This window comes from Corvus kubaryi, unplaced genomic scaffold (assembly GCF_017639235.1).
Source record: "Corvus kubaryi isolate FWS band 111438036 unplaced genomic scaffold, C.kubaryi_AGA036_p1.0 68, whole genome shotgun sequence".
In the NCBI taxonomy this organism is placed as follows: domain Eukaryota; kingdom Metazoa; phylum Chordata; class Aves; order Passeriformes; family Corvidae; genus Corvus; species Corvus kubaryi.
In genome coordinates, this window is record NW_024582056.1 from 20,703,373 (window position 1) to 20,730,325 (window position 26,953).

At 38.7% G+C, this 26,953-nt stretch overlaps 1 protein-coding gene across 5 annotated transcripts in view; it reads left to right on the forward strand.

Moving 5' to 3' along the window:
• Positions 1–26,953, forward strand: part of TEX10 (testis expressed 10) — a 55,739-nt gene that overhangs the window by 12,191 nt on the left and 16,595 nt on the right. For 4 of the 5 annotated variants that reach the window (XM_042048945.1, XM_042048944.1, XM_042048946.1 and 1 more), the window contains 6 exons: positions 380–492; positions 1,276–1,514; positions 6,048–6,183; positions 9,232–9,407; positions 10,173–10,350; positions 25,693–25,781. In XM_042048945.1, the coding sequence (XP_041904879.1) occupies positions 380–492; positions 1,276–1,514; positions 6,048–6,183; positions 9,232–9,407; positions 10,173–10,350; positions 25,693–25,781 (931 nt within the window). The remainder of the gene's footprint in view (positions 1–379; positions 493–1,275; positions 1,515–6,047; positions 6,184–9,231; positions 9,408–10,172; positions 10,351–25,692; positions 25,782–26,953) is intronic. The other variant, XM_042048948.1, reaches the window with a different exon arrangement.

Sequence of the window (26,953 nt, forward strand, 5' to 3'; positions counted from 1 at the left end):
ACTCAGGACAGTCATTGCAAGTTAATCAGAGTCCACTCTGATTTTAAGAACCCTGATAAATTGATGTAAAATTACTTTCAATTCAGCTCTTTAAGTCAGTTTAGTACTGCATCTATGCACATAAATATGTGCTAAAAATACAGTGGTTCAGTTAGGATTACATGTTGTTGCTCAACCTTAACTTACAGCATCTTGCTACTGACTTGTTTTCTGAACCTTTATGCACAGCACTTGAAAGTAAAGATGTATAAGCAACTTGCAAACAGAAGTTAAAGTTCCTGGTTTTCATTGATTCCAATAATGAATTTTGGAAAATAGTTGTCTGGATTTATTTAATTTACTTCCATGCTTTCTGTCTATCATCTGCTTTCCTTAACAGGAACTATGGCTTCGAATGAATTACCTTGTTGATTTCAAGCACCACTTCATGCGTCATTTTCCTTATTCTTTACAAGATACAGTAAAACACAAAAAGAAAGATCCATGCAAAAGGTAAGAATAAAATCAATGTCATGTAACAGCTTTTAATTTCATAAGAGAAGTGAGACAATGTGAGTCGTGCTTTATTAAATATTAAGTTTTTAATGGTGGAAAAGGAAACTTTATTGCGTATTGCTTGAAGATCTGCAGAGATGGCTTTCTAGGAAGGTTACATTGCTTCAAATTGAGAAGTTTTAGTTGTTCTTTGTGAAAGTATTGTACAGGAAGCTGTCTGAATAGCATCTAATAGAAAATGAAATGCTGCCTTAGGGAAATGAAAGTATTTTATTCAGCTCTTGATCTGGATTTTGCATATTGCTAAATGGTGATTGTGTTAGGCTGACTTATTTCATATTTCTGCATGTTTTCTTCAGCTGACTGTTGAATTACATCAAAACATAGTTCAAACATTCTTTTCACCTCCATATAGTCTTCTCTAGTTGTACTACAGGGCTGGGTAAGCACAGCCAGGAGGGGGGATGGGGCACACTGTGGCTGTCCTGTATGGCAAAGCAGTACTGGAGCAGGAGAAGCCAGACACACATTTCTTCACTATTGAGCTGTTAGAGCGGATGCACCAATTCTGTTTTGGTACAGGCCAGTAGCAAGTTGTCTCCCTTCTCAGCTCCCAGATGTGAGACTAAATTCATGCTAAACTCTGTTCTGAAATCATTCTGCACCTTTGCAGTCTATGTAGAACACAGATGCATGTACAACAGGTATCAGCTGGTGTCCATTTTTATTTCAAAAATAATTTTTTAAAATCTTTCTGTTTTCCCCCTCCCCTTCCCTTAGCAACAGGAACTGTATGAAATCCTCAAACAACGTAGACCATCTTTTACTGAATTTAACCTTGTGTGACATAATGGTTTCATTAGCAAGCAGTTCCACACTTCAGACAGACTCTGGTTGGCTGGACATGATAAGGAAATTTGTGACAGATACTCTTCAGGATGGCAGCAAGTTGAATAGCAAGCAGGTGAACAGGTTGCTTGGGGTGACTTGGAGACTAATGCAAATACAGCAAAACAAGGGTAAGATGAGAAGTTTCTTAAAAGCAAAACTATGCACTGACAAAGCTTGAGTTACTTTAGCGTTTTCAGGTCTGTATTGGACGTTCTCAGTTGTTGCATCATAATGCATTTTGCTATAGAGGTAAATCGATTTTCTTGGTAATATCCCTGCATGCAGCAATGCGAACTTCATTTTCGGAAGGCTGTTAGATTCATACTGTTGATATGCAATGTATGAATATATTTGTTTATCCGTTTTCTGGTTTTACTTCCTAAGATACTCTTATAAATGGGAAGGTGAGCTTTATATTGAAAAAGTAATTACTAGGCTGTAGAGGTGCATGATACTTTAATATCCCAATATTTATTTAAAGTCATTAACACAGCTGATAGACTCTCCTGAGTACTGTAAGATGACCATTTTAGTTCTGCGATGATATGTAATGCCAAGATACTTCTGATGGAAGCTGCTGTTGAGTATTTTCCAATGTTTGATTTGAATCCTTTTCCAAGAGAAAACATTTCCAGTTTTGACTTGCAGGACCATACAATATTTTAGCTTGCCTTTTTCTTTGATTTCAAGTACTGCTTGGTTGTATTCCAAATGAGACCTTGGATGTAGGACTTCAAGAAAGGACTTTTTTCAGTAAACCGAAAAGTGGCAGCAGTCTTTTATGTTTTGCCAGTCTGATAAAAATGAGTTCCACATCCAAATAGTTTATAGAAAAGCCCTTAGCAACAGATACAGTTGTTAAAGTTGTAAAATGGAAAGATGTTAAATGTCCCTCAAATATATTTGACAGTTAGTTGTATTTCCTGCCAAATCCATTTTAATTGGGAATTTGTCTATTCTCATGTCCCTGGTGACAAAGGAAATAACTACTCATCTGCACTTCAAATTTAGCTTTGTGTTGAATGCAAATAATAATCCAAAGTCAGAGCCTGTCACACTACCTGAGCTAAAGCAGAGGAATTGCTACTCAGAAAAGTAGCTTCCAAACAGTAGTTAAACTGTTAAATCAGATACTTCAGGCCTTTCTTTGTAATGAAATGTTGATTTTTTTTTTTTTTTTACTTTGCCAAACTTTTACCAAATAGTGGGTAACGGCTTGTGTTTTTCTACCCAAAGCAGCCATTTTAGTGCAATAATTTTCCCCAAGAGTCCAGAAAATAAATAAGCTTTTAAAAAGTTACAGTGAAATTGTGAAAAAATAATTAGTACGGATCTTTTTTGCTGATCCCGTAAAGTTTCAGTGTGGAGTTGGTTTCCTCATAAAGCTGTATCTGTGTGGATGGTTCATCTCATCTCTTCAAGATAATCCTTGATCAGTACTAAAAATCTGACTAGATGTCAGATCGTAATTAATCTACGAGCTGTAGAGGAAACAAAGCCTTGTCATACTGGAGAAATTGGCTGATGGTTCAACAAGGAGAAGTGCAAAGCCCTGGACCTGGAGAGAAACAAGCCCATGTACCTGTACATGCTGAGGGACGACCAGGTGGAAGCAGCTTGGCAGAAAAGGACCAGGGGTCCAGGTAGAGCCAGCAATGGGCCCCTTATGGCAAAGAAGCCCAGTGGTGTCCTGGGCTGCATTAGGAGTGTTGACAGCAGGTTGAGGGAGGTGATCCTGCCCCTCTACTCTGCACTGGAGTGGCCACTCCTGGAGTACTGTCTCCAGTTTTGGGCTCCCCAGTACAAGAGAGACATGGACATACTGGTGAGAGTCCAACAAAAGGCTGTGAAGATGATGAAGACACTGGAGCATCTCTCCTGTGAGGAAAGGCTGAGTGAACTGGGATTGTTCAGTCTGGAGATGAGAAGATTTGGGAAGCATCTCATCAATGTATATAAATACCTGAAGGAAGGGTGCGAAGAAGAGGGAGCCAGGCAGGCTCTTTGCGGTGGTGTCCAGTGACAGAACAAGCAGTGGGCACAAACTGAAACACAGGAGATGCTGTCTGAACATCGGGAACACCCTTTTCACTGTTAGGGTGACCAAGCAGTGGCACGGGTTGCCCACAGTGATAGTGGAGTTTCCAGCCTTGGAGATACTCCGAAGCCATCTGGACACAGTCGTGAGTGGCCAGATGTAGCTGATCCTGTTTCAGCAGGGGTGTTGGAGCAGACGACCTCAGAGTCATTTATTCCCACTTCAACCATTATGTGATTATATGGAAGAAAAACTTTCCTTCCTTGATTTTATCTTTTTTTTTTTTGATGCTTCTCTAGAAGTTTTGAACTCCATATTGTTTCAGATAGTACTGCAGAAGATAGGTTTTAAACAAATTCAAGAGTTAATTTTTTTTGTATGTACTATTTGACATTGAGATTAAAGCCTGGAAGGGTATGTATTTTTTAGAAAGTGAGAAGCGAGTCATTGCCCTAAAAAAAAAAAAAAAAAGACAAAATTGGAGCACAGTGGAAATCAAAAGAGGGTAAATTTACATAGCAAAACCAAAAGAACTAATGAAAAAGAGATAAAATAAAACCATAGTGAACCTCTTGTGCATTATGCTGCACAAGCATGGATCAATTTTTCCGGATTGCCTGTTTTGAGTAGGAATTTATGCTCCGGTGACATGCACGTCCCCCTTTTTCTGTGGACATCTAGAAGAGCTTGTATCTGTGTTGTCTGAAGATTTATCTCCATTATTTAAGATCAAACTTGGGACTTCTCTGTAATTAGGAGATCTGCTCCTTTCTTGGATTTCTCAGGTATGACTTCAACAGCAGCTTGCCTGCTAGTTGTGTTTTTGATAAATTTTCTTCATGTAACAAAAGAGAACACACTCATTCACTTCAGAAGGAGGCTTGACATGTGCCAGTTAAAACTCTGAAGTATTTTAAAACTAATGAGTTCTTCAGCTGCATTTTAGACATCTGTACAATGTGGGCCTTTTAAAGTATTACTTTTTAAGAGTACCTTTTAAAAGTGCTTTCATTTTTAAACTTGTCCTGTTTACATGGAGCAATTCATATAGTAGGACCTGTTTTACTTAACATGCCACAGAGTTATTGGGAAGTAAGTGAGAATTCTAGTTACTTAGAATATTTATTTATTTTCATATTTTTTCAGTTGAGTTTGTCAATTAGCTATAAACTAGATTAAGATTTAATTGTTATTCAATTAAGAATAAGCCAGCGTTCTGATTAAAAAATGCTGTCTGAGGTGAATCTTCACCTGAAGAATATGTGAATTGAGTAAGTTTATGCTCCTGATGCACTGAAAATAATGTAATAATATATATCTTAGTTACATGGAATATTAGAATGGATTTTATTTTTCTGTTGAAAAATGTTAGATTTCAGCTTCTGAATGACTCCTGCATCATGCATGTGACCATGCCATTTCAGGTGATTTTTGTAGTGTGCTTTTTAGTAAGAATCCCCATATATTGAAGTCGAGTAAGAGTTTTACAGACAAAGACTGGGCCCTGATTGGATCCAGAATAATTTTTAGAATGGAGCATTCTTGTTGGTCTCTGTGGGCAGAAGCAGCTGCTCTGTCCCGTGAGGAACACAATACCTTATCTGGTTTTGTACATGTAACTTACTAAGACTGATCTGTGTACCTGGATGAAAAGACAGACGTTTCTCAGCTTTGGTTTATGAAGATAATGAAGTGATTGCTGCTACTTAAGTATGCCTTAATTGGATTGAATTCCTTGGGACCACAAGCTCTTCTGAGACAAACTGAATAAAGTCTCATACCCTTCATGTATTGCTTAAGTTTTCAGATGCTTTCCTATTCTTTCCAGGCTTGTCTTCTCTGAATTCAGGTATTTTTCCATGCTTTGTTAATTTTTCCATCCAGTGTTTTAGTCTGGTTTCCAAAGAAAATGTTTGGTCTGTTTCTCAGTCTGTTACAGTAAGTTCTGTGTTTGCTGGCTGGTTTTAGCCAATTTCATCACAGTGACAGAGCTTTCTTACGTTATTTTAAGTCTGGTGATAACACATGGTTGATGAGAGCTTCAGAGAAGGAAAGGTTGCAGGGGAGTTAGCAATTCTCCTTGCAGTGTCTTGCCAGCAGCCTCTTGAGGTACTTATTTTCTGGTTAATTAGCAAGTGTAACTTGGAGCCAGCTGGTTCAGAGACAGGAAGAGCTGGTGAGGTTTGTGTGTGTGGCAGGGAGAAAGGGATAGCACAGAGAACTGAAGGCACTGTGACAGTGGGGTTTTGGGGAGCAGAAGTAAAAGAGTAAAGATTGGTCTGAGGGGGAAAGGAGTGGAAGAACGCTGTGGAAACCAGGAATTTATTTGTTCTCAGCTACCTCACAACCCGTGCACTGTCTTGTCTTCAGGAAGTTCTGAAGTTTTCACTTGCATGTTGTTGCTATTCTTCTATCTGGCTCTTTCATAAGCCACGCAAGAAAGGGTTGTTTCAATGGTTTAGAAGTTAGTCCAGTAGTTACTTTAAAACATTTTGGTACTTCCTTGTGGAATTCAATGTAGACAATTGAAGGTAAAGATTGTAGCTCTGTGTGTGTGTGTGTGTGTGTTCATGTATAAAATCAGAAGATTAAGAAGTATTACTACTTTTTTTTTTTTTTCCAGTAGCAACGGAACCCTTGATAAAAGCAGTATATATGCTATACCAGCAAAGGAATCTACTCTTTCCAGTCCGTACATTGCTTTTGAAATTTTTTAGCAGAGTTTACCAAAAAGAAGATTTGAGAACACAAAGAATCAGGTAAAAAAAAAAAGGGCGGCTTATTCTTTCTCATTTCAAAATAGTACATTGGTATCAGGAGTGAGAATACTGAATTTATATATAGATGTCATAAAACTTAATTCTGAATTTATTTTCTCACTGAAACTTAGTTTGTGTTCCCTGTGAGATGAAGATGTATCAGCTTAGTTGTCTGTCTTAGCATAAGTACTAGATAGATCTTAATGACGTAAATTTTAGCTTGAAGTACACTGCTACAAGCTTATTGTTACTGGCTGTGTGGCAGTCAGTGGATGTGTCAAGGTTGTGAAGCTATAGCCATGGAGCATTTCCATTATTTCAGCCTGAGGTCATGAGCTTTTTTTTTCCAGCCTGAGGTCATGAGCACTTAGTGCCTTTTGGTGTTCTGATAGTGGCTGTGTAGCCTCTCTGACTTACTTTATTCAAAAAAAAGATTCTGTTGTTTTAGGGGTGTGCCTCTAAAGAGACTAGGTTTGAGAAACTGTCCTTCTGGGCTCCTGGTTCATCATGGGGTGTCTATTAGATCATGGGCAGCTCTTAGATATCTGACTTTCTTCAAATGTAGTAAGAGGAGATTATTCTCTCTATGTAATGGTGTTACAACAGTTTTTCATTCATCAGATGTGTCCAGATTATCTCTAAATCTTAACTTTTCCAGAAAGTATTTTTCAGTCAAGTCATCTAGTTCCAGCACCGCAAAAACCTTAAACACAAATCAGGCTGCATCAATCCTGGCTCGTTTGGGAACTGCAGGTCCCCTTCAGGTACTGTAAGGTAGCTCTAACGCTTTGGGGAGACCTTCTGTTCTCCAGGCTGAGCAGCAGCAGCTCTCTCAGCCTGTCTTCATAGAAGAGGTGCTCCAGACCTCTGATGATCTTCATGGCCTCCTTGGGCTTGCTCCAACAGGTTGATGTCCTTCTTATTTCTGGGGACCCAGAGCTGGATGCAGCACTCCAGGTGGGGTCTCACCAGAGCAGGGTAGAGGAGCAGAATCCTCTCCCTTGACCTTCTGCCCACGCTGCTTTTGATGCAGCCTGAGACACAGTTGGCTTTCTGGGGGACGTGATCTGTTTCTGCCACTAAAAAAAATCAAACCTCAGGTCTCTCAGAAGTCCTGGCATCCACTAATGTAGTCAAGCTTTGGAAAAATTGTTCCCTTCTACAGCTCCTTTGCTTTGTTACATCTTCTGTTGTGGTAATGCCTGAGTACATGTAATTAGATCTACAGTCAGAAATAATCTAATGCTATGCTCTGAACATTATAAAAAGTGTAGGGAATATGAAGAAAAGGAAAAAATGCTTGGGAATATCCCATTTTCATCCTCTTTTCACACAGAGCGAAAAAGAGACCTTTTTCATACTGACTAGTTTCCCTGAGGTTATATAACCACTGTTCTCTGTACTTACCTGAAAGTCTGGAGAACCTCATTCAGTTTCATGTGATCATATGACTATCTGGAAAGCTTTAACTTTCTATCTTTAGGCATCACAAATAGCAGTAGTTTTCCTGCTGTTCCTCTTAGTCTTCTACATGGATCTGTGACATTTTTAGTAACATAAGAATGAAATCTCAAAAATTCTTTGCAAAAAAGTATGATTACACTTACGTCTGACAAGACATTTGAAGACAACACAATATTTGTGTACTACACTGATCCATTTGTTTCTTTTAGAAACAAGTGGGGTTTTTTTAATTTCTTCAAAATGTGGACTGTTCGGTAGCTCCTGGATGACATTCATGTTGTTCTATTCAGTTTGACGTCATAGCTCCTTCAGCCCTCCTCTGACTGTTCTCCTCATTCTTCTTTTTTTTTTTTTTCTCAGAAGCGTCTCAAAAATAGTCTAAGAGAAACAGAATTTACATTGGAGCATTTTTCCAGAACTTTTTAATGAATTAGTTTATTTTTAGGTATGTCTGATTCAAGGATAAAGTAAGAGCTTTTGGCCTGTTGCTTGCTGCCTTGTGGAAAAAAGAAAACTTGACTGATTTATTACACGGTTCAGAATTAAGTTTCATCTTGATGTTTTGGTTATCTTGTCTTTGGTTATCTTCACCTAATCACTGCACACATACATGTGGTCATTGTGTGTATTTATGCATATATAGTCTGTGTGTGTGTGCACATATGCATTTATATACTGGTAAGGGTCTGAAAAGGCTATTCAGCCTCACAATCTGCCTTCAGCACTGACCTATGTGAGATGCTATAGGAAGAAGACAAGAATTACTTTTACATAATACTCTAAGCTTCCAATCATTTGAGGCCTCTTCTTCCTCAGTGTGCAGAGCTTCTGTGTGTTTATCACTCAGTGGATGTCAGTATCATGAGCTTTGCTCATAATTGCTTGGACCAGTCTAAATCAAGAGCAACTGCAGCATCCTCTGGCAAGGAGTGACAAAGCTCAGCTATGTCAAGACCCAACTTACTTTTGCTTGTTTAATCCTGGCTCCTTCTAGCTTCATTTGATACTAGCATCTGTTCCCATCTGTGGGAAGATGAATCAAATGTTTTATTCCCATCCACTATTTCCATGTCAAGTGATTTGAGATCTCTGAGCCCACCTCCAACTCACCCACTTCAGTTGTCTGTTCTCCAGGCTTTTCCCACTGTTGAACAGTTCATCTCTTTGCAAGGCCCTTCTCTCGTGTCATGGGTACTTAATTTCCTTGAAAAGGTTTTGGTTGACAGGTCTTTGAGAGCGAAATAATCTGTATCATCATCATGCTACTCTTGTTGACATCTTCAGAGACCTACTTTGAACTTCTTGGTTTACGCTTGGCAGTTTTTTTTCTTGTGATCATCACTTTGGTAGTAAGCTGATGAAATGCTTTTGGTTGGTTTATAAATGGTACTTGATTTGAAAAGCCTGAGTGACATAGAAATTTTAGCCTATGAAAGATAGAATTAGTCCATACAGTTGTTTCAGTTTGAGCCAGAAAGGAGAAATAAAAGCAACTTAATCAAGAATGGGAACAGATATTTTTGTGGTTTTTTGTTGTTTTGCTTTTTTTTTCCCCCTCCAACTGATTTTTCCCTCTTTCTTTAGAAGTCGAAGTAAAGTTTTATCTCGTTGGTTGGCTGGCTTACCTCAGCAACTGGCTCTGCTTGGCTTGAGGAACCCTGAGCTTTCCAATCAGCTCATTGATATCATTCATTCTGCTGCTTCTCGTTCAAACAAGGAATTGTTGCAAAGTTTACAAGCGACTGCTGCTCGAATATACGGTAAGACTTTTACACTACTGCACAAGGAATTTTGTCCCTCACCTGGCTGGCAGGTTGCTATAGGTGGAAAACCCTGTTGTTTCCTAGGTGAACGTAAAGACTGGGTGAGGGGCAGGGTTGCAGATTGGTTTGGTCCCCTATAATAAAGGTTAAAATGAACTATGTGTGCCATTTACTAAAGGATAGTATAAAGATTTGAGATCTTTAGTTCAAGTTAGCAACTAGTTAGACTGGAAGCTTCAGTTTTTGTGTGTCAGAGAATCACAGAATCATTTAGGTTGAAAAAGACCTCTAAGATCATAGAGTCCAAGCAGTATCCCTGCTCTGCCAAGTCCACCACTAAACCGTGTCCCCAAGTGCCACTTGTGTTTTGAACACTTCAAGGGATGGTAATACTATCACTTCTCTGGACAGCTAGTCCAATGCCTGACCATCCTTTTAGTGAAGAATTTTTCTAATATCCAATCCAAACCTCCCCTGGCAAAACTTTAAACCATTTCCTCTCATCCTGTCACTTGTTACCTGGAAGAAGAGGCTGACTGACCCTCACCTGGCAGCAACCTCCTTTCAGGTAGTTGTAAAGAGAGCTAAGGTTCCCCTCTCGGCCTCCTATGTTCTAGGCTAGTACTGCCTTTTTTTTTTTTGTCCTTTTTCCCCCCTCGTTGATGTTGGTTATAATGTCCTCATGTCAGCCAGTAGCTGAGGTCGTTGGTCAGTGCAGGCGGGGTGTCTGGGCGCGTGCTGACCGTGCGTTGTGTGCTGCAGATCCGCTCGAGGGCACGCTGGTGCTGCTGCCGGCCGAGGCGCAGCGGCGCCTGGTGCAGCTCGTGTACTTCCTGCCCTGCCTGCCCGCCAGCCTGCTCGCCTGCCTCAGCCGCTGCTGCATCATGGGCAGGATGTCCTCCGACCTCGCCGCCACCCTCATCGGCATCCTGCACATGAGGTACCGCGCTCTGCGCCTGGCTCTGGCCAAGAGCAGCCTGTGTGTGAATGTTCAGTCATAAAGCGTGAACTTTGTGATCAGTTTGCACACAGAAAATCAATATGACGTGCTGGCACTAATGGTGTGAGGCAAGTTAATGCTTGAGTCAAACTTTACTCCTAGCCTTTTGCTTTGACTCTGTCTTTACAATGCCTGATTTTCTCCAATATGTAAGAAAATCACACAATTGTTTAGGTTTGAAAAGAACTTTAAGACCGAGTCTGGGTGTTAATCCAGCACTGCCAAGTCTGCCTCTAAACCATGTTCTTAAGTGCCATATTCATCTATCCCTATTATTTTATTGTCTTTGTATATATTAATGAAGTCTACCAAGAATTTTCATCTCTAAATACAATCATCGGTGCTTTTAATACTGAGTCCTTTCAGTAAGGATGCAAAGCAGCATTAGCTTATCTCTTACAAAACCTGTAAGGCTGCACAGTATTGAGCACCTTCTACCCAGAATGTCATCACCAGTGGTCTTTGTCCTGTCACTAATTGCAGCTTTTCCTTGTAAATGCTTCAACCTGACACAGCTGATTGTGAAAAACAACCAACCAGTTTGTTTCTCATGTTCTGCTTTCTTTCACCTCACTTTTTGTCCAATTACCACACCTAAATAGCCAAATTACAGTTGCTAGGCAAGTGCCTTGTTTGAAATTACTCACGCTCTTGGTTTTTTTTGTCCTGGCTTGAAAGAGGATAGGTTTGCCTGTGAAGTCAGGGAGAGAGGCTGGTGTTCCACTGAAGTGAGTGGAGGGCTTGCTGAGATTTCACAAGGCTGTTTTGCTTTGCTGCTTCTGGGAAAAATATGTTTTTCTCCATTGGTCAATATTGTGGAACCTTGAATAAACAAGCAGGAATTAAGCTTATATGAATTATGCTTAAGGTGATTCTTGATGCTTTTAGGACCTGAAATGTTTTTATCAAAATGTAACACAACACAGTGTACTGCCAAATACAGACCTGTTTGTATTAGCTGTGTAATGTGTGAGTAAGATGACTAACATAAGAAACTATAGTGGTGAGATTTATATCCTATATATATAATGCATTACTGCTGTAAAAGTGAAATTCTGTCTAGTTTTGGGAAGATGGACATCAGATTTTACTTTTAATAATGAAAAATTGTCTGTAATATACTGGAAACTCAGTGGCAAAGTATAACCAGTTCGGAGACAGTCATTGTAAGAACTAAAGTCAGTAATAAGCACTCAGGTGCTTATTTTGCTGTTAGATTTTAGTGGATCTTCAATGTGGGAGATTTTTGTAGTAATGGAGTGCCTGTTATTTAAAAACTGCTGTGAAGCTGCAGGTGGGTTGTGGGCATTTAACCCTTTTGGCAGAAGACGCAAGTGGCAGACAGAGGGTAGTGTTCTTACCAAATTTTGTAGGTTACCTTCTGAAAACGGAGCAGGAGGAGTAAATTCTTAGTTTTCAGAAGTGCAGAGGAAATGTTTTGATTTTAATCTATGGCATTTGGAACATGTTTTAAACTTAAGTTGGATTCAAAGATTGTAGGTAATCAACCCAAGAAGTCCATCTGAAATCGCTAAACGAAAGAAAAATGTACTGATGTACTTACAGTGGTGCATTTTCTTGTATTGAAAATCCCTGTCAGTCCTTTCTGGAAGCCTGCAAGTTTTGATGAAACTTGAAAAAAATATGATTGCTCTTGACTTAGGATTACTTTTATTTGATAAGGTTCTTACTTCATTGAGAGGGATTAGTATTAAGGACAGGAAGTTGATTCGTTTTCTTTAGAAGCACATCTGAAAATAATACAAGTTCTTGGAAAGATTAAAATGACTCTTTCGTAGACAAAGTGAATGCAAGGCATTGAAAATGCATTCTTACCTATAATATCCAAGTTAAAAACCTGTACAGGTTTTAACGTTTAAAAGCTTATAGATGACACCATTTTTAGCTTTGGCTTAGATGAAATGTATTTTGGGGAAGACTCCTTTTTTTTCTTGTTTGTTTGTTTTTTTTTTTCCAGTCATCATGACTGTAAACATTTTATCCTAAATGACTTGTCTAGGGTACCTTAAAGACTTAGAGAAGCAAGAGGATAGAAATGTTTGTGGCTTGAGGCGAGTGTCCAAAAAAAAGTTGCTTTGGGTAAGCATGCAAAGATAGTAAGTAATAGTAAATATTAACTTTTCAAGAGTAGGAGTCTAATACTTCTTTTTCATTGGGAAATAAGTGGTACAGTCTAGAAAACAGTAGTAGGTTTTCTAGATATGAACCGTAGCTGGGCTTTATGAGCTTCATAACCTGTTACTGCACATAGGATAAATGAACGAATTTTCTGTCTTTGATCAGAAAGGCCAAGCTGAACTATTGTATCCAGTTTTGTGGCTTGTTTTTAGATAATGACATGGACAAACTGGAGTGGGTCTCAAGAAGAGGGAAGAATGATAGTCTGTAAATTGTAATAATGGGGAATGACTGATGAGGCTGGGAAGAAGTCGCAGTCAGTTGTGTAAAGGGCTGTTGAGGAGTGCAGTTTTAGCAGGATTAAAAATACAGACCTTAAATGTCAAGAGAATGCTTGGTTTGAGTGCTAGCAACATTTTATGAAAGCAGAGATGCGTACTGGAATAGGCTGTGTAGCAAGGGGATACAAATATACTTCACTGGAAATAGCTTAGTATCAGGCAATCAGTTTGGACATGGATGGCAGACGGCAAAGCCTTGAAGAAGTAGAGGGACTGGCTAACTCCTGGTCATCGTTTACAGCTCTTGTGGTGCTCAGAGTTAAACTTCCAAGTTTGTCAAATAAATGGTGCTATTAAAAAACTTACGTAATGCCACGTTTCTGTGCCACAGCTTGGTTCGTGGAACATTTTCTGTACCTTTAGATTATGACTTGCATGGAGAAACTGTCCCATTCCTCAGGAGCTGTCATTTATGAGTACCCCGGTGCTGTCAGTAGATGGCGCTGTTTCTCTTCTTGTACATTCCCGTTCTCTGTGCTGAGGGGCGATTCTCCCTAAATTTCTCTTCTCCTATGGAATCTGCTTGTCCGTCAGGCTTTAAATATATTGCGTTCAGGAGTGTCAGAGGGTTTGGTACTTGGTCTTAGTTCTTCAATAGCCTTTATTCCCGCACTGTTTTGACTGGCAGAGAATGGCTGTTTTTACTTGCATCCAAGAGTGCACGTGTGGAGCCATGTGTATTTGTAAGGGAGCAGCTACATTAAGGTGGATTCACTGAGAGTACCTTTGGATGATAATAAAACTTGCAGTTCCCTGAACAATCATTAGAAACTCAAGGAATTCGTAGGGTTTTTTGTGTGTGTGTGTGTGTAAACAATAGAACTTAATAGTAACTGTATCCGGATGGCTCAATGCACAGCCCTGTGATTGTATCAGGTGGCAACATTAAGTTATAGTTGTGTGTTACCTTTCAGACTTTTTTATTTATTAGAAATGAATTTTGAAAATATTCAATAGTTTCACTTTTTATTTTTGCAATGGTGAACTGAATACCCAAGTGGTCTGTAGGAGACCACTAGGTGAGCGCTGTGTGCTGAGAATTAAGATGATGCTGACAATATTTCCATGTAGAATGGGAAGGTTTCTCATCCTGGGAGGTTGGTTACTGTCTTGGGGTAACTGACAGTTACTATACTGTTAAATTATTGGAATGGTTTCTGTAGTGATTTTGGTCTACATTCACTGAAGTTGGCTGAGGCCAAGGACTGTTCTGAAAAAAAGCTGAAATGCAGCCACCCCGTTTTGGTTGCTGGTATGAACATGGCCAGATTTACACTAATTGATCATGATCTATCTCTGTTGCCAGTGAACAGACATTGCTGGTGTTGAGGTCACTGGGATGGCTACAGCTGATGAGTTTCAGGTGAAACTGAGGATTAGAAGGTGTTGTAGTGGCTTAATTTCCCTGCTCTTCTCCTCAAATGCCTGCCTTGTGCCTACTGTATGGGATCTGAGATCTAAGTAGCTTCAATAAATCCAGGCAGGTGATGGAAGTGTGCCAGGGTTTTGGGGTATAAGTCATACAGAAACAGGTGAGGAAAGGTGTGGAGTGACATAAATGAACAGTCTCTCACTTCTGCCTGAGAAATGAGAGAGAGAAACTTCTTGACAGGAGATGAGTTCTCCGAGTTGGCCTCTGATTTAAGCCTCTGATGAGCTTATATTTATGGAGAAAAATTGAAGGGTCTGGCTAGTATTTTAGAAAGTATTTTGCATCAAATCTACTGGATGGATTTTTTTTGTGATCTTTAGGTGGTACCACTTTGATATATTGAGATAGACAGTTCATCTTGGTGCAGTGTGCCACATTTCCAGAAGAATTAACTTCAGTGTTTATTTTTCGTTCATGATTTATTGGAATAACTGTTAAATAATCAAATAGTAGTTCTCTGCTAGTTAGGGGTGAATGGTTTAAGTGTTGGTTTGGAGTATATAATATATGACATGAGTAGATCTTTGGCTTGAAGTTCCAGTCTTAGGTTTGCCTTGAGTTCTGGTAATCCCTTGAGGCCGTGGATATGGACAGGTAGACAGTTCTCTTCAGGAAGTGAAGAAATATATAAATCATTGATGGTCTGATAGGGGCTAAGGTAATAAACTTTAGCAGTATTGGAGGTAAAGCTGGAAAAATTTTTGGTGTAATCTCCCTATGCCTACTTTCTGCATTAATAGGGCAGAAGGGCTGCTTCAGACTAGTTTTAGAGGACTAGTGAGGCATATGCTTATTTTTTGAGCACTTTTTGGAAGACTGACTTTGAAGCAAATATTTTTGTCAAATATGGAAATGTATTAAATGTTGTAAATGTACCTTCTTGTATAAGGTAGATTACTTTGTTTGCCTGACAAAGTGGAAGTCTGCTGTTCACATACCAAGCTCAGTACTGTTACAGTTGCAGAGAAACCCATTTGCCAGGCTCAGTGCTTTTGGCTGCCACTCAGTGACTTTGTGGTGATTGGGGGTCAGATACTCTTGCAAACAGATTTCTCTTTTTTCCTTCATTTTGTATATGGTGCTATGTTTAAGATTAGTAATATATAATCTGAGTATTTACTGTTATGTATTCTATTATGTGAATTGTGGATTAAGAAATGCAGATTATATAAATTAGGAAATTAGATTGCTGACTTTATGGGAAAATTTTGCTGTCTCCTCTCATTCCTTGAAGTACAAATAAGGAAACTGAAATGCGATTTATTTATGTGCCTTATTTATGCATAATAGTTATGGTTGTTTTAGAACTTTTTATCCATTGGAACAGTGTGTCTGGAAATTATTTCACTGTAATAGAGAGTTGGACAGATAATATTTCACTGTCTAGATAAAAAACAATGGGAGTTAATTTATGGCAATTTTCTCTTGAAGTAGAGTGTCCATAAATATGATCTCCAATGGCTTCAAACAGCCATTTCTTGTTCTTGTGGGACTCCTTCCCTGCTGGGGTCTTGCCAAGAGTTGTTTCTGTTGTTGTAGAAAAGGAGAAGGGTGAGGACCAGATAAATAAAAGCTGAGTGCTCTCTGGCATAAATTGTGTGGGAGTTGCAAGTTTTCACAGGTTTGAGATAACCCTGGGGGTAACTTGCATTCTGCTTGGTGTAACTGTAAATGGACTCTCCTCTTAAGGGGTAGGGCCTTTAAAATATTCTGCTGCTTTCCAGACAATAATGGGGGAGCTCAGCTGGCATCTCATCAAGCATCCAGGCATGCCTGTTGGTTCCTGCTAGCCTCTGGAATCTGGTGCTTAGAAAGAGCTGAGGTGGATGTTTTAACATTTGTTTGCTATAAGGTGTAAAATTCTGTGTCATCAAATACATTCCTGAGAGATGTTTTAGAGTTATAATAGAGTTCTTTATAGATACTTCCTTTGTAATTAAATGCTGCTTTTTCTTTATTTAGCCATCCTAGTTATTTCATCTGCAACCTTTGCCAGTACAGCATGAGAAGGCACAGTGAGAATGCAAAGTGTAGCTAACGAAGACCCTCTATACTACTTGATAAAAGAATTATTGAATGCATAATTGTAGTCAAGAAAAAGAAAAATAGCACATTCCCCCAAAGTGTTTGCAGCCTGGAGAGAACTTGGAGAGGATATTACAACCCGTTATTGTGGTTAGCAATACTGATAGAGCAACTGAATACAATAAGTCTCATGCAAATAAAGTGTAGAAAATATACCAGGACAGTATATTTATTTTAAAAAGATGTCAGCAAAATGAAAGTTTTGCTAAAATGAGCTAAATTCATATTAAATGAATAACACAAAAAAGAGGAAACTCTCAATTCATTACAAATGGTATGTAATGGAAAGGCAGCTCAGAACATCTTGGAGACTAAGTCTAAAATCATACATGTATAGAGAGGTATAGTAGTTATGAATGGGTTGCTAGGAAAAATGCAACAATAGGTCTGTGTTCACTGAAGTGCCTTTTCTGGCTGTATTTTTACACCCCTCAATTTAGAAACAAAAAATAAAGGAGGAAAGTAACAGAAGTGCTTAACGCACTATTGAATAAGCTAACATTAAACTAAACATTAGAATGTGCTTTCAAAATGCTGTCTTTTCCCTGTTGGGGTACCACTGAGGATGAAGGGTAAAAAAATGATCTGTTTTCCTTGCTGCAAGATGAGAAAGGATCTGTAGTTCTTGAGAATCAAACCCTGGGGTGGGTTACAGTGCATTCCTTCATCCACATCTGGTCAACAAATTTCCTTTTTTTCGCTCACTGTTTTGTAAATGTCTAGGACTTGAAAGAATGAGAAGTCCAAGCTTGTGTTTAAGGACACAGCCCCTAAATTTTTCCCCAGGTCGGTTGTAGTATGATGTTCCTAATCAAAGGGAAAAGAATTGTGTTGCTGCACTGCAATTGCCGCCGCCCAGTAAATGCCGTTTGCTCGTTAGTGAATGTTTCTTCTGATTTGTGCTCTCATTTATAATGTGAAAGCAGTGCTTTTTTTCAGACAACCTCTGCAGCTCTGGAGCAAATGAGCAGCTGACAGGCTTACTTTTAACAATGCATAGCTTAAATTGTTGTTTTCTTAAAATAGGCTTCATATTTTTCCTCAAATCCCTGGTAATTCCTTTCAGATGTTTGTTGTATTTTGCCACGTTTTCAGATGGAAAGACTTGATCCTTCAAAAGACATAATGAAAGTTAAAACAAAAAACTCACACTAACAAACCAATGCCTACACGTGGTAACCTGTTGGAGGAAAAGGAGGATAAAAACCCCTCACTTGCTCTTGGAGCTTACATTCAGGCCCTGTGCTACCTGGAGCTAAGTTGGTCCAAATGATGAGATGGGTATATGGTTGGGGAAGTATTCCAAGATTCAAATTCAAATTTTGGGGGTTTTTTGAGGTTTTTTTTAGCAATTTCAACATCATTTTGTCACAGTCATGGTTTCCTGTCTTTTTCAGAACTGATATGAAAACTGAGAGTGCTGATCCTCATTAGCAATGGAACTCAGAACTGATTCGATTAAGTTGATGCAGGACATGAGTTTATACTTTATTGCAATTGAATTTCAATCTGACAAATTATTTTTCATTGAAGCTGAACAGGAATAAACTGTGCCAAAGCTCAGATAAATATTGGCACAGGGCTTTTTAATGTTTTAAAAGAACATGTTTTACCAAAGTGCAAGTACACGCCTACACTGGGAGAAAATGTTGTAGATTTTTCTTCATAGAGGTGCAACAGTTGTGGTGTGGTACTTGCATGTGATTTTGCTCCTTTCAGTGTGTTGTGTTGCTTATACACACACAGTTCCTGACAATGACAGTATGGGAGTGTTTGGGATGTATTGTAACATACCTTTCATGCTTATAGGTAATTCCGTAAGTGATCCATTACCTCGTATTTGACAGGTGTTTTTACGTGTAAGCATGATTTTAGATGGCAGTCAGACAATGCAGCGATCATTACACAGCTGGCTGGCTCTAAGACATGAAGAGTTCGTAACAGTCCTGTGAGAAGGCTGGCTAGAAGAAACACCTGTACAGTGTTGTCCCAACATGATTTTATCAGCAGAGCAGTGTTTCTGGGCTCAGACAGTAACCCCCAGGCAGTGTGCTGAAGGATTTGAGTGGGTCTTCTAGAAATGAGGGAAGGATGCTGCAGTGTCTGTGTGGAAGTCTCCCACTTCTGATGCCTACTGATCAGTAGCTGGACAGCTCTGTGTTGATAGATAAACTCTGGGCTGATGTTAAACTTGCTGTGTTGAGAGATCATAGGTAGCACAGGTCATAAAAATAGGAAGTCAAAAGAAGCAAGGAAGCCTTTTCTCTACACCTCTCTGTGTATCAGTAAAGATTTTTTTCTCAATACAATGTCTAGTTGATTACAGTGGAAGATTTGCAAATGGTAAAGGGGTGCTGTCCTACGTATCTGTGGCCCTGGATTGTGAAAGAAAACTCAGCCCTGTTTCATGCAGTGGAAACAATTCCTTATGCTCCTTGGTAGCAGTGTGATTATTTTGGCTATTGTGGAAGAACCACTTTGCTTCTCATGTTTCCAGGGCCTTAACTGAACTCTTGGCTACACCAAAAGAGCTGCTCAGCTGTATCCTGATGAGCTGCAGAACAACTGAATGTGGGAGGTGCTGGTGTGTCATCTTCACTGTTAGTAGATAAAGTGACCGAATTGCTTTGTAAGGAGACAAAAAAAAGACAGGGTAGCCTTGATTAGCTTACACTTCTAAGTACTTTCGTATACTAAATAATGCGAGTGCTTGTGGACTTTTATCATCTCTCTTTCTGGGTTGTTCCTCAGTAGTCACTGTGGCCCAGGGAACATGAGCCTCCAGTGATGTCTGTCTTCTGCCGTATGAGCTGATCAGTTCTACCCACCATCTCCTGCCTTTAAACCAATTATCTCTGGATGTAAGGATCTTTGTTCCTACCCTGGGGTTGCTTAGATTTCTAGAATGTTTTTTCCTCAGTATTATAGGGTCTTCCATATTCATGTGCAGCTACCATTAACAAGATTTCTAAGAGATGCATAATGCAAAAATTGTTCTTCCAGAAACCATTCTGTCTGTTCCCCAGCATGACACAGGTGTTCACGTGTCAGCTCATTTCATCCATTGTTACAGTGTGTATTAATTTGCCTAGTGCAGGCACTGATGTTACAGACCTTAGTTATATGGAACCTATTTTTAAAAATAAAGCATAACAACCAGCTCAAAAAAAAACCAAAAACCCCAAAACACCAAAAAAAACCCACACCAAAAAAAACAACTTAAAAACCCCCAAAAATATCACGGCTTTTGTTACTCCATACTCTTGCAGGTGTCAGGGAAGTTCTCAGATATCAGGTTGCTCACAGCTGCTAGTTCAGTTCATCCTTGCTTTGCCATGGAGTTCTTTTGCAAGGTGAATGCCATCTCATCCTGGCAATTCTCTTCTGGTTTGTTGAGTTCCATAATATTTTGTTCAGCTGAAGTTTCAACAGGTTATCTTGAGGAGAACCAGCACAGTTTCTTTGGTGATCAGAAATGGGTAGAGTCCCTGTAACTGCTGTCCTATGGCAATCAAGCAGGCTAAGGCTATTCTTGTGCAGTGATTGTCTGCTGGGTGTACAGAATCTCAAGAAGTTTTCTGCTCCTGATGTGTTTGAAGGACAATTTAATAATAAATTATTAATAGTATCTTGGTGGTTAAAGCACTTGCTGAGGTTGTGGAAAGTCTGTGTTCACTGTCTTCATCTGAAGGGGAGATTGATTTCCTATTTCCTAGCACAGTGACTTAGTCATTGAACTGTTTTGAGGATGTGTACTTAATAATTTTATTAAATTTTATTAAATTTTCACAGAGTTGAGGCCTAGAATGCAGTTAGGTTTTTCTTCAGGAAATGAGTGAATCAGCTACTGACTGTGCCTATGACTGTTTAAATGTTCTGTGCAGAACAGAAGTATCAGTGAAAGAAATAGAGGGGAAACTCCTTTTACAATGATTTTTTAACCCAGAATTAAAAAAAACAGTTGTGGGAGGCATTGGTTTAAATCTGTAATCAGTGGTTGATAAAATCAATTTAAAATAGGATCACTTACTACAGTACAAGTTTTATATCTCAGGCTGTTGTCTTGCCAATATTCAAATAATTCTGTAAAGCTTCAGGAATGCTCTGCACTAGATATTCCTAATTATGAGGTATTGGATTTTATTTTCCTTGAACAGAAAACAGAAGCCCTTAACATTGCACTTCTTGAATGTTACAACCCTCACATTTATGAGCAGAAGGGTGATAGTTATTAATGCCTCAGAAGAACTGTGAATCTTTCATTTGCTTTATCATGTTTTGCTTTAAAAATATGTGGAGACTGAATTTGGGGTTGAAATTAGTCACACTTCTTTTCAATTTTATTGCTAAAAAAAAAATAGAATCAAAACCCAAGTCAAATCCAAATTCTAAGGAAAACTTGCTTAGCAAGTGCTAGACAGGTGCATTGCTGTCTGAGCTGGAGTTTGAACAGTGTGTTTTACAGGAGGACAAGGGGGAGGATAATTTCTAAAATTACTGCAGCAAGGTTCATCAGAGTTCTCCTACTAGAGACCTCTAAATTACCCAAAGACTACTTATGACTGTATAAGCCAGAATCAGCACCTTAAACCTGAACCATAAATCAATTGCTAGCTAGTTGAGGTCAGGAGGCACAGAGATAGTAGTCTGCAGTTGAGAAATAACCGCTTGTGCACAAACTGCAGTTGTTTTATTTTGCAGCTGTGTGATACAGCCAGCCTGAAAATAACAACAGAATGAACTAAAGTAGTGAAATCCGTCTGGAGTTAAAAGAAAAGTTTGTCGCAAGTGATAAAAGGAATGCAGTGCATACTTGCTTTGGCTGAAAAATATTTGCTATGCTAGTGACAAGGGAAGCAGTAATTTTTAAGTTAATTAGATTCATCTTTTCTTTTAATACCATTTGGTGTACAGAGCAGGTTACCTAAAGGTGCAATTCTAAACCTCAGAAGAGAGGTTCTCACAGAGAGTGTGTGACCTTATGGAAATTACAACATGTAATTCCTCATAGCTAATGTGGGTTTGGACTATTTGACTGGAGAGGTCTCACTCATACGCAGTTTGATAACAGGTTCCCATTGTCAGTAATAATTTATTCAAAAAAGAGAAGTTATAATGTGCTTATTACCTGTCTTCCACATATAAAGCAGATAATTTTTTTAGTCAGATGTCTGACATGTAATTTACAAGCATCTTGAAAACGCATTTTAAAAGTGCACACAGTCCCTAATTATTCATGGTAGTCTTAATATATTAAGCAAAGATTTTAAAAGTAATTAGTGATGTAGTACATCAACATCTGTTCTAGAATTGAATCTCTCTTGTTCTGTGTTGTTTATCTTATTTTTTATTTCCTTTAATGTGAACTTCAAAATTGAGCAGCTTTAACAAGCGTCTACATTATAGGCACTTGGGTTCTAAGGTAATTGAGGTGATGACAGCTGGTTAAACTTGTGTTTAAACAAACTTCTGTGGTGTAACGCTGCTCTGCTTGTGTTTGTGTTATTAGAAAGACATTGGTTTTGGTTGTAATTTATTGTATCTGTGAGATTCTCATGTGGCCTTTTAATTACATGATTTCGTGTTATTTTTCCATCCTCCATTCTGTATGGAGCACTGAAGGAGCGTTTACCTAGTGTTACATTTTGGCCCTCTTTCAGTAGGAGGCTCCATGTTTTCTCTGTTGTGTCCCACTTGGAAAACAAAGGGATTCCCTCCCCCTGCCCCCACCCGTGGAAGTTTTTTGTTGTACTCAAGTAATTTTCACAGCTGCAGGAGATGGGAAGATGGTATTTTTCCAAGTTTAAAGATGTGGAACTGAGGCAAGGAAAAGGTGTAGACAGAAGTACACAGAAGTACCTGATGAGTTTAGGAATTCAGTATGAAACATATGGGCTCCAATTTTTTTAGAATACTTCGCATCTTCTATCTTTAAAGCAAAAAATTGACCTCAAATTCACTGTAAGTTCAAATGGAGAAGTAGAGATCAGATGAGTCTGTGTTCTGCTCTTAGAAATACTGAAGCTGTATCTCTCCACAGCTGTCAGTGGTGTTTTAGTCTTTTAATCACTGTTGAGCTGTTGCAGGATAGGGATAACTAGCAGAAAAAAAGGGATGAGAGAAGCTTCCAGTGTGAATAATGTGAGCTTAGTCTGTCCCAAAAGTAAAGAAAAAAAAAAAAAAAATTGATGATACTTGAAAAAATGTGTTACCACTGACTTCTGTCCTCCAATTTTAAAAAGTATGTATCTCACATCTCTTATAACTTACCTGAAATTGTGAGCTGGTACTTCTGCTTTTTAAATTATGCTTCATACACTGCACACATTCTAGGTGATGCAATAAATAAGGAAGGTACAGGTCAGACTATGTTATCCTTCATGGTGTAATCCTGATTAATCCATTCATCTATGATTTGAATGAGACATAGATTTTTTTTTTCAGAGAAAATATGACATATAATGTTATCATACGCTAAGGTTTATGCACAGAGAAGCCAAGCTAAAGATCAGAGGCAACCTTCTCTGTCACTTTCTAAATTTAATGCTAGGTTATTTTTAACCTGAATGCTCTTTTAACATTGAGGCTTCTTCTGTGCATGTAATAGCTTTCGCTTTCTAACAAAGTAAACTGCAGCTGAATTTGGCAATTGTGATTTTGTGTGTGTGTGACTCAGTGTAGCTCTGCTTGTAGAGATGAATCTTATATTAAACCATTTAATAGCTCTGTTAAGGGTTTGTGCCTTATGCAGCCTCCACATTCCCAGGGCAGAACTGCTGGGGTTCTTTCTGCTTCCTCTTATGTCTGTATCAGTGGCCCTTAGCCTGGTGTTCTCTTAGGATGCTTAATGTGCTTGTCCTGTTTGTGAGTTTGTAGATGGGTGGCTAAACAAAACTGATGAAGTGTTTGATTTCCAGATGTTTAGCAATAAGCTTCAGAATTATTTCTCCTGTCCAGGGATCTCCTGAACCTATGGCAATTTGTGCTTCCTAGACTGCAGTGAATCTTTTTTGTTCAGTCTCTCCTGGAGGTTATGTAAAATTCTTGCATGCACTGGTCCTATTGTCAGGAATTCAAAGCATCTGCTAACTGTTGCATATGGAAATAGAATTTTTCCAAAATGGAAAAATATTTTCTTATTTGATTATTTTAAACCAGATTCTAACAAGATTTGTCATGCAAGTCCCTACTCCCTGAATTGGGGCTTATCACATGTTCTTTCTTTCTCTTTTCCTAGATTTATTTACTTTCACATTTGCCTAACTACCTTTGCAGCTTCTCATCTGTCGTTATCTCTCCCAACCTCTTGCATTCCCACCATTCTGCTCAGTGGTTGCATCACAGTTTGACTTTCTGTGTCTAGTAAGTCCTAAACTCTCTTGAATCTGTCTCCATGCTCCTCAGTGCTTATGTAGGTAAAACAAGTGACCTTGAGTCAGACTCATGGTCCCTCTGCATCAGATTCAGGGAGATTCTTCTGCTGTGCTGAGCAGGACACGGGTTTCACTCTCTCTTCTGGTGTATGGGTCTGATTTCTGTGTGAATATCCACCTTATGTAGGGAAGTAGTGGCAAGAGCTCTTGCTGATTTAGTTGAGTATGTGTGAAGTCTCTTCCATGCGGTAATGAATGGGACTGGGACCTCCTTGGAAAGATGGAAAAAATTCGCCGTTCCCCTGGGAGAAGACAATTTGCCATGTCCAAGGGATTTGTCTCGGGAGAACTTGGAGGTCAAGTAGCAGTCTTAAGGCTGGAGAGAGATTGAGAGACTATGGGTTAAGAAAAGGAAGTAGTGAGCCAGGCCTCAGGGCAGGACCTGGCCTCCTTGGAACCAGAAGGAAGCATGCAGAGCTGCCTGCACTGCAAAGTCACTATGTCACCTGAAATATGGCAAATCCGTACTGCCAGGCATTAAGAACTCAATATGAAGTGAGAACTTTATTTAATAAAGCCTTACTTCATGCTCTCTCACCTAGCTATGATATTTTGCTCCCCTAGAATTAACTATCCTACATGGTAGTCTGATGGAATCCTGAATTTTTTCTTTAATTTAAAGACATTCTGAAATTCTGTGGTTTTTCTCCTTTCTTTTTAAATAACTCCAGACACGTGCATATTCTAGCTGTCATTTTTGTGGATGCTGAAATATTATGGATGGATTTTCGTGGGTGGCAAAATGTATATGCCTGGCACAAAGGTATTCCAAATTTGATATTTTTGCTCCCAAAGCATGGAGCTGTAAAAAAATCCTGCATAACAAGCTTTCCAGAATTTTGTTACCCATGAGTTAAGCCATTTTGGCTGTTGGCAGAGAGAAATTAGGGAAAAAAAATGATCTGAGGCAGATAGTTGGCTTGGAAAATTGCATTCAGAAGCTCTGAAATTTCACAAGTTTGTAAGAGTGGAAAGCAGCAATCTCTTACAGCAAAGATCCATAGTCTGTAGTGCCAGTGCCAAAAGCAGCATACACTGCAATTTGAATAATACGCATTTTTGCATAATGTGATGTGGGTCTGAGCTGCAGCCTTCTGAGGAAAGCATGTGTGAGATGTCCTTGTTCCCAGCTCCTGGCTTCCTCCTGGTTCAGCACTGGCACATGGACCAGACTCTGCCATTAAGTGGTCACTGGTGTCTGTTTGCTCTGAGTTTCCACAAGCACTGGCTTCTAATTCGGGACACCAAAGTAGGCTGGTGCTCCACTTGTTCCAGATTGCCCTTGAGAAGGGAAGTGTCAGACAGCTCTGATAACGGGTTTGCTCCTGTCTTGGTGTATTGCTCCTTTTTGTGTTCTTAATCTCCAACCAAGTTTTTAACTTAGCTGTGTTTAATAGCTTCAGCAGTTCTGAAAGAGATGCTGAGACTGCTTTCACATGGGGTTTGTTGTTCATGTAAAGAGCTGTATTAAAAGTAGTGGATATAATTAAAAATATAGCCCGGCATTTGTAATATAATGACTTTTACCAAGTAAGGGAAATAAAATTAGTTTAATTTACTGTGTCATCACTGTACTAAAGATTATAGCAGTATTAATGAAAATCTCAGTAACTCAATCATCTTAACAACCTAATCCCATGCTGGGGTACAAAGTTCAGTGTGGCTTGTCCTTAAAAGAGCCAGTTCTGGTTTTCAAGCTATTTAAAATGCTATTCTAACAACAGCAGTTAGAAACAGGAATGCTAAAACTGGAACAATTTAGGCATGCTAATTGTGATTCTATTGTGCAGGTAGGTTGTGAATTCTTAATTATATGGTTTTTAATAAACTGTCTGCTGTTGGTTTTGTGTAGATCATCCTTTGCAGGCTGGAAGTGCCAAGTGCAGGATAATTCAGTGAATGATGTGGACTATTTCAGCTTCTTGTTTTCAACCCTTATAGGTAATCCATATGAATGTAATAATTCAGAATTAACAAAATGAAATTTGTTTTGATAGTCAATTACTGAATTTAATTTAGAATAAATGGTTTACTAAGTACTTCCTGAAAGTAATTCTAGTCTTGTTACATATTTTTGATATGAGATACCTTTTATTCTCTGGATCTGATTTTTGGCACTCTCTTTTTACACTTTTCCATTTGGGCTGAATATTTGCATACTTTTTCTTCATTCTAGCAACTTTCCTAGGAAAGTATGAGGAAAACTTAAATTCAGCATATGACATAAGCAAGATTGTTTTTCCTAGCTTGAAGTAAATGTCTTTTATTGGCTCATAACAATGTAAATGAGTGCCTCTGGGATTTCCTGTGAACGTGCTTACGCTATTAAAAGCATTCCATCAGAATAAAGTAATCAAAGTACGTCAAAATGAACTGGCCAAGGTCAGCATGTGAGCAGAGCTACTTCTGCTACTCTATTCTTACTCAGCTATAAAAATAGTTGCATTCTGTGATGATGCAACTTTGGGAAGTTACAGTGGTTAAAATGGTGTAATATTGCTAAGAAATAACTTCCACTAACTTGTGCTGTGGTAAAAAATAGTGTGTGTTCTTCACCACCTTGGTTATTTATAATGTTCAACTACTTTGATTTCAAAAATTACCTTTTTGTTCCTAAAATGGTAAAAAGAATGCTGAACTGATCGCAGAGAAAATGAAAGCAAAGCCCAAATAACTCTTGTGGAGAAGTCATCCTGTTTTGCTAAAACATCTAATACCTGTCTAGAAATAATAAGCCAAATGATATTTTTTAACCCTGAGGTTACATTATTTATTATCGAGGTTACTGAGTTACTGTGAACACATGAAGTATTTTGCATTATACTCTTTTTTTTTTTTTTAAAGATACATATATTAAAAATAGCATAACACTGGCCTCTTAAACTTTTTTTTACACCACATTACGATATTATTGGGTTTCAAAAATATTTTTGTTTTCTGTCGAAAGTCAAAATTTGTACTTTGATATACTTCGTTTATAATACCAAGCAAGAGCTTTTAAGAAAAAATTGTTATGTTGACATAATGTAAAAGACAGTGTTTGTCAGAGATGCTGTTAAAGTAGAACACGGTTTGGCTTGTTTTGTGATACTGTTGTACTGCTTCTTCTTCCC